This window comes from Siphateles boraxobius, unplaced genomic scaffold, assembly GCF_051911475.1.
Source record: "Siphateles boraxobius isolate OS27281-9 unplaced genomic scaffold, OSU_SipBor_1 32, whole genome shotgun sequence".
Taxonomy (NCBI): Eukaryota; Metazoa; Chordata; class Actinopteri; order Cypriniformes; family Leuciscidae; genus Siphateles; species Siphateles boraxobius.
Genome location: NW_027508942.1, coordinates 5264901 through 5273429, shown reverse-complemented (window position 1 = coordinate 5273429; position 8529 = coordinate 5264901). Strand labels below are relative to the sequence as shown.

The 8529-nt window shown below is 37.0% G+C and overlaps 1 protein-coding gene across 1 annotated transcript; it reads right to left on the bottom strand.

The window, feature by feature from the left end:
- Positions 1-644: 644 nt before the first annotated feature.
- Positions 645-6550, bottom strand: ugt5f1 (UDP glucuronosyltransferase 5 family, polypeptide F1). Its single transcript, XM_077194675.1, has 2 exons — positions 6494-6550; positions 645-3311 (listed from the first exon to the last, which is right to left on the bottom strand). The coding sequence occupies exon 2, from the start codon at positions 3285-3287 to the stop codon at positions 1704-1706; it is 1584 nt and encodes a 527-aa protein (XP_077050790.1). The 5' UTR covers positions 3288-3311; positions 6494-6550; the 3' UTR covers positions 645-1703.
- Between the last annotated feature and the right edge of the window lie 1979 nt (positions 6551-8529).

Sequence of the window (8529 nt, the reverse complement as noted above, 5' to 3'; positions counted from 1 at the left end):
GAAAGAGTGTTTTAATATCTTGTCAAATCTTTTATTTTTTGTTTGCATGTTTTATTTTTATACTACATATCCATGTGTTGTTTCAACCTTTAAATATTAGACATTATCTTTTATATCCGGAGTGCCTGTGTACAAAATAAAATGATGTATATTCAATTTTAGTACTTCCTCATGCATTGAAAAAAAATACATTTTAATTGACTAATGTTGCATTTAAAAGCTGTGTTATCCTGAATCAGCTGTAATTGCTCTGAAGACACGCAGCAGTGATTAAACTGGGATATTACAGTGGTTTTAGTCATCATTACAGGCAGTAACCGCAGTGTAAGTGTGTTGAGTGTCACCTCTATTAGACTCGAGTCCCGCAGGTCAATGTAATACATCACTGTAATTACAGACGCTCTAATGATGAGCTAATGCTTTCTGGAAGGGATAATAGTGGGGGGGGGGGGGGGGGGGGGGGGATCGTTTCAACCTTAAAGTCAACATGAAATCACATTGACTCAATTAACTTGTTTAATTCAAATCACTGTGAACAATTCATCAGTGCATATTATTCTGTAGAAATGCTTCATCAAAAGCCAAATAGCTGTTAATGTGTTCTCACATTCAGGTCTGTAATCCAGAAAACACATCACATTACACAAGTTTCATGTTGAGTTTTATTTAAATAAACTACATAAACGGCAAAGAAAAGCGAGAGAAAAGCTGTTATATACAAAATAGTAATATATACACTACCATTCAAAAGTTTGGAATAATAAAGATTTTTTTAATGTTTTTGAAAGAAGTCTCAAGGCTGTATTTATTTATAAAAAAAAACTGAAAACTCAGTAATACTGTAAAATATTTAATTTTCAAAAATAAGTGTTGCCTGTGTGAATATACTTGAGAACGTAATTTATTCCTGTGATCAAAGCTGAATTTTCAGCATCATTACTCCAGTCTTCAGTGTCACATGATCCTTCAGAAATCACTATAATATGATGAACATTCCAAACTTTTAACCACCAGTACACACACACTCTCAAACACACACGCACGCACACACACACACAAACTCTCTCTCACACAAAAACACACACACTCTTAAACTCACTTTCTCTCACACACACTTAAACTCTCTCTCTCTCACACACACTTAAACTCTCTCTCTCTCACACACACACACTCTTAAACTCACTCACACACACTCTCTCTCACACACACACTCTTAAACTCACTCACACACACTCCCTCTCACACACACACACTTAAACTCTCTCTCACACACACACACACTTAAACTCTCTCTCTCACACACACACACACACACACTCACACACACTTAAACTCTCTCTCTCTCTCTCTCTCACACACACACACTCTTAAACTCACTCTCACACACACACTCTCTCTCTCACACACACACACACACACACACTTAAACTCTCTCTCACACAGACACACTTAAACTCACTTTCTCTCACACACACACTCAAACTATCTCTCTCTCTCTCACACACACACTCTTAAACTCACTCTCACACAAACTCTTAAACTCACTCTCACACACACTCTCTCTCACACACACACTCTTAAACTCACTCTCTTTCTCTCTCTCACACACACTCACTCACTCTTAAACTTACACACTCACACACACTCACTCTCACACCTCAAAATCACTTCAGTGTTTCCACAACTTTATGACACCATCAAACCTAATCTTGCTTTGCTCGTTTTCTTTTTGCACATAACCTGCAACATAAACATCTGATCACTTTAAATACAATAAAAACTATAAACGACACAATCAACACTAAAAACACTACGACATCAACACAGTAGTACGAGTACCAGGGCATCTTATAAGAGTCAGTGCGCAGGTGAGCAGCGCCTCTGTGTTTCATGACAAACTCCATCCAGAAGAGGGCGCTGTCTAGTGGATGTAATGGCGTGTCTCTGTGGAGAACAGACAGTTTCTGCATGTTTGTTCTGTACGACGGCTCATTAAGAACTTCCTCTAATGCATCTTTAAATATACTTCTGTCAATGGTGGCTATATCCACAGCTTTAGCAACACCTTTATGTCTCATTTTTGAAATGTTATCATCCTGATCGAAAACAAGCGGTAACCCGACTAGTGGAACGCCATGGTAAATGGCTTCAAAAATACCATTAGTTCCTCCATGAGACACAAACACTTTAGTCTTAACATGTCCTAAGAGATCGTTCTGCGGTAACCAGTTAACCAGTAAAGTGTTGTTGCCTAAAGTAGACGGCCGCTCTCCTGTGTATCTCCAAATCACTTTTTGGGGAAGCTGAGCAAATGCAGCGGCTATTTCATCTGCAATATCACGAGGAAGTTGCGCAACTAGCGTTCCTAAAGACATGATAATAACGCCGTGCTCTCCGGAGCTTCGCACGAACTCCTCAAGATCATCCGGAAGCGCTTTTGCAGGTTTGCACTGAAAACCGCCAATGTAAACAACATTCGGCATAGTCGGACGAGGAAACTCAAACACAAAATCGACTCGCATGAGCCAAATATCAGCAGCTTGAAATAATTCAAAATAATCCAAATCAGGGCCGAAATAACGGTTGCACAAAGCGCCGTAATGAGGACCAACGATGCGCTTGTAGAGGAACATCCGAAGAGTGTAAAACAACACGTTATACGTTCTCTGAAGAAACGTCATGTTGTCGGTGAGCTGAGAGAGCGGGAAGGGAACGTAGGATAGTGGAGACGGGGCGACTGCGAAATGCGCTTCTCCATGAACCGTCCATCGCACGTTAAAAACGAGCGGGAGATTTAGATATCGCGCGAGAACAACGCCGCCTCCGTTCGCGGGATCCGTCAACATCAAGTCGAAGTTAGCTTGCTTGATCCGGTCCAACAGCGCAGGATCGCTCTCCAGTATATAGATCACCATTTCGCAAATCTTCCTGTGCATTTCGGAAAACCTGTCCTTGAGGTCCATGTCGAGTCTGAATCTGGTCCACGCCGATTGACGCTCCCGTTTGATCTGTAATTGTCTAGAAATGAAAGTGCTGTAAAACTCGTCGTCTCCACCCAGGGAGAAGGGGACGGTCATCGAGGCGTAGTGAGGCGAGGTCTCGGAGATGTACCAGCTGTCGAGGGCCCGGATCACCGTGATCTGATGACCCCTGGTGTGAAGCTCCTGGATCAGGACATTCATGTTCACCCAGTGACTGCCTTCGTGAGGAAACACCAGGATTTTCCCACAATGCACTGGGAGGGTGAGGGTTACAATGATGCTTGAGATTAGGATCAAATCCATCATTATAGGAGGAGCACAAACGTCTGTCTGAAACACATAAACAAACAGTTGTTGATGTTCAATATTTATCAGACTAGCTTTTGCTCTCTGATGTAAGACTGTGGGATTGAATAGCTTTTACCATCTGCTGTAACAGTTGTTCTGTCATTTTTTACCTAAAAACAATCTATGTATACTTTTTTATCTTCATTGGCTATAACAGGGTCATTTAGAAAATGGTTTGTGGCAAAATACAGTCGAAAGCCTATAAATTCTAAAGGAAAACTCAGAACTTCACAAAAATTGGTGAGCATATGTGACATAACATTCTGAACAAGCATGCAAAGTTTTGTGGAGATCGGACCATAGGTGGCGCTATAACTAGGGCTGTGATGGTATGGAATTTTTTCTTACCGCGGTGACGAAGCAACAAATCTCACTGTGTGCTCCAAACCGTGTTAGCGCGCGCACGCACGACAGAGCGGGAGAGAGCGAGAGACCTTGTGCGTGTGTGCTAGTGTGCGTCATGAAGCGCATGTAAGACAGCATGTAAGAACATAGGACTCGCGGAATACAGTAAATTATAAGCAATGATTAATGTGTTTATAGTTCATATCACACACCATATGCACTCCTGTAACTTTCAGCAAAAAAAAAAAAAAAGTGCGGTGATGACCTCACACCGCGGTAGGCATCTCATTAACATGAGCATCATTGCGGTGATGCGGTTATCGTCACACCCCTAGCTATAACTGTTAAAAAGCTTAAAAACTATGTATTTCCTATGGTAAATTGCCTGTATTGGCTGTAAATGGTCTTTTCCATCTATGATGTCAGTGGATAAATGCCTTTTTTCTTTTATAACTGTATCATCTTCACATCTTTTTTAATTCATTTTTTAATTCAACTGTTTTAATTTTGTGATTATTTTAGTTCCTTTCTATGTAAAGCACTTTCAATTGCCTTAGTGTATGAAATGTGCTATATGCCTTGCCTAAAAATATTACGTTTTATATAAACATTTTTTTACTTCATCAGAATGGTACAAAATTTTGTAGAGGTTTTGGCAGATGCTGTGTGAACACAAAAAAAAATAATGGACAAGATTGGAAAATGTTAAAAGGTCCCCAAAAAAATTGAAAAATAGTGTATTGTTCATGGTTAAAAATGAGCCGGATTTTCATCTAGTGGAAGCGTTTGGTACTGCACACAAACAAACTCTTATTGAAAGCTTATTTTTTGAGATATGAACCTTGTTTAGATTTATGGCTTTGATTTTCTTACAGTTTTAGGGTAGAATGTGTTTTGAAAAAAATATATTTTATTTAAAAATTGAAAATGGTATTTTTGCGCATTTTTCAAAGTAATAAATGTAACACTTTATAGCCTAACTTTTTTCAAGTTCCTTTTTCAGTTACGTAATAATTTGCCAAGTGAGACCAAACTGAAGTCAGTGATCCAAAGTATTCAAGATTTATGACAGTTTAAGTTGGAAATTTAAATTTTTTTAAGGTCCATGCTCAGAAAAGTGAATAAACGGACTATAACTACTGCAGAAATATAATTTAGTACCATAAAATCACCTAAAAATAAAAAAATATGAAATAAAAAACATTATCAAACTAAAACATAGTACAATAATTTCATTGAAATAAAAAAGAAATGGTCATTTTTGACCGACACACGAACAGTACCAGAGGGTTAAACTGAATTTTACAGAAATTACCCAAAAAGTAAAATGTTGTTGCCAGGACACTTTTAATAGTGACACAAGTTACCTAGACAGGATACCAAAAAAATTGCATTTGTTTTGGCATGAAAAAGAACAGACTGTGTTTTGACACGCTGTTCTTGCACAACCTTCATGTGTGTGTGTGTCTCGCAAGAAACAACATTTTGTGTGATTTTAGGGGGTTTTGGGTTGCAAAGTCCCTCTTGGAACGTTGTATTATTTTTCTATACAAGTTTTCCCCTATTCACCAAACATCTACATAAATATGCATACAGGTTACTGACATCCTTCAAAATATCTTATTTTGTTTTCAGCAGAAAAAATACATTTATACAGGTTTGGAACAACTTGCATGATAATTTTTTGCGTGAACTGTCCCTTTAAATGTCACTGGCTTTGGTCTACACAACCACATATCACAAGAACTGTCCTTGTGTAATCAGAGATTAAGAACAAAACAACTAACTGACATCACTTCCTGTTGAGGCACGTTTTGAGCAAAAGTAGTAAGAATCTCTAAACAGTCCGTTTGAATCTGTTACACAATCTCCAGTATGTATGAATATCATGTCAACCATATTACAAAAGAGATGGGAAAACACAAGTCAAAATCAGGCATCAAGTCAATCATCCACACACAGATGAGTTTTTGCCATGGAGTATCCTTACACCAAACCTTCCCATGATGCATTGTAAATCATAAACCAAGATGTTCCTAACAGTGAACCTAAGTCAGACTAGACGCCTTATTTAATGTATAATCTATAAACACTGTGAAAATGTTTGCAAACCATGAACAAAGTATTAATATCTGAAACAACTCTTTAATCAATCCTACTACATTGCCACATTGGCCTAATGCATCCTACTGATCTATAAAATATGAAATTACATGTTTTGAAGACATATTATATTGAACTCTGTGCACTCACTTACAGAACATAGTAAAAAAAAAAGAAAAAACTAACAAAACATAGTAGCCTACATAATTATATTTACTACAATAAAACGGTGGTAACTTGACATCAGGCACAATTGCCACTGCTGTCAATAAACTAAAATAATTTAAAAATAGACAGATTTTTGTCAAGCCTCGATGTAAACAAGCACGTCAGCTCTATTGACAGACATAATGATGAAGTGAGGTCAGTTTTTAAGGGAGAATAGAAATCTATTTCCGGAAGTAAAATATAAACTCTCTTACTTACTGCTCCGAAAAGACTTTCCCTTAGGAGTAAAAACACTGAGCACTTCATAGTGTGTTCAACTGTCCAGAGCTACACACACACATACGTGCAAATGCAAAATTAAACATGTCAGTCCACACAAACAACCACTGAATCCTGTTTGGCGCGACTGACAACATGAAGCTCATTTCAGATTCAGACGACAAGATAAATATTTCGAGGACTTTCACGGTCCAAAACTGAGCGTATCCGTCCGTTAATGTGTGTAAAAGCTGTTATGATTTTTTACCAAATGAAATAAACGAACTTACCAGCTGAACAGACAGTGATAGAGTGTAGCAGCGAGCTCGAGACACGCTCCTCTGTTTTGGGTGGGCGGAGCTCATGAATATTAATGTTTATTACGAATATTATGTCATGTCCATGGTGATTGGACGCTTTCTCGGAGCGCTTTCGCGTCGATAGTCGCGTCATTACTATTCATAAGGAATATATACATTTTAATCAGCGCACAATAATATTATACAACACTGTAAAAAGAAAAATAAACAAACAAACAAACAAACAATACATAGCACTGAATAAATTATACACAGTATACAATCAAAAAATCCGAAATAGAGATTCATAAATAATTTATACAAACGCATAAATACAAAACATATCAATTTACAAGAGCCAAGCCTTCATCAATGTAGTATTAGTAAATTTGTGTATTTGGAAACAATAACTTGTAATGATGTTTTGAAATAGTGACTGCCTAAAGATAAACAAATCTTAATAGTATTTTGAGAGGAATTATTTTAGGTAGTTGGTCATGAAATTACACAGATTCTATTAACCTATGAATTAATATCAATATCAGGGCATCAGCAGATTGCTTAGGTTTGCACCAATCATAATTGTGAGAGTTGTGTGTGTGTGTGTGTGTGTGTGTGTGTGTGTGTGTGTGTGTGTGTGTGTGTGTGTGTGTGTGTGTGTGTGTGTGTGTGTGTGTGTGTGTGTGTGTGTGTGTGAATTCTCTTCTCCAAACTAACATCTAATATTGTGGTATTTTTGTAATATCTGTTTGGTATCAAGTGAACACAATAAAATCACATTGACATTAATATTTACTATAACAAGGGTAGATTTGAACTGAAAGATTGAACTGTAACTATTTGTGTTTCATAATGTCAGACCAGGTACGTTTTTATTGAGGCAAGTTTTATAAAACACATAGTGTTTTATATGTTGTAATTTTATACAGTGTATTAGTTTAAATTCAGTTGCCCAAAACAATGTTGTCACAAATATATGTTTTCAAGTTCGTGTCTATATGAAACACGAAGAATAAGCTCATCCTTATAAATATTAATTTGAGTAAAAAGTGTGACAACTAGCCCCAGTCTCAGCTATTTGCTTTAAAATGTGTGGAAGATGATAGGCTTTCTCTGTACAGATATTCATTTTTCTTTGTTTCAGTTTTACCATGTATTCGAACACACATCTATCTGACTAGTGAACCTGTTAGAAACACAGGATCTTAAAGCATTGCTGCAACAAATAGTGGAAGATGAGCCACAAACTCAGTCCAGAAGAGGGCGCTGTGTAATGGATTCAATCCTGTGTCTCGATGGAGACTGGACAGTTTCTCTGTAAGCACTTCCTGTTTCACAGCAGATATTCAGTAACATAAGGCTTGTTCGACTTGAACCGGCGCTGCACAGACCGATCGGTTGATGACATCAAAGTACCGCGAGAGCGATTAGAGAGCAGACGGCTCCTTATGCTTTTGAATCGCTCTCGCGGTACTTTGATGTCATCAACCGATCGGTCTGCGCAGCGCCGGTTCAAGTCGAACAAGCCTATTATGTTCTTCAGGGGTTTCTACACTTTTTGACCAATTAATTAACGTGACTGCTCCAGTAGTTCATGATTCATTGATAAGGATTAATAAAAATAAAAATATATATATATATTTATGTATTTTTTAAAATTATTTATATATATATATATATATATATATATATATATATATATATATATATATATATATATATATATTCTTTTTTATATAGATTGTGTAAACTAGAGAAATGTATATCCATTATTCACTATATTAAAAAAATCACTTAATATATTACTTCTCTGAAACCTTTGTGTAAATGTGCAAATTCTGCATGTAAAACGTTCTAACAAGGTGACATTTTTGTTTACATGGATTGTCACTATCAAAAGACATTACAAGGAACCTGTAAACATAAGCACAACTACAAAATAGACCCGGCTAGAAAGTCTCGGTAAAAAAATAAAAAGGTTTTAACTAGTAGGTTTATGCTTTTGGGTAAACAAATAAACACGCAAA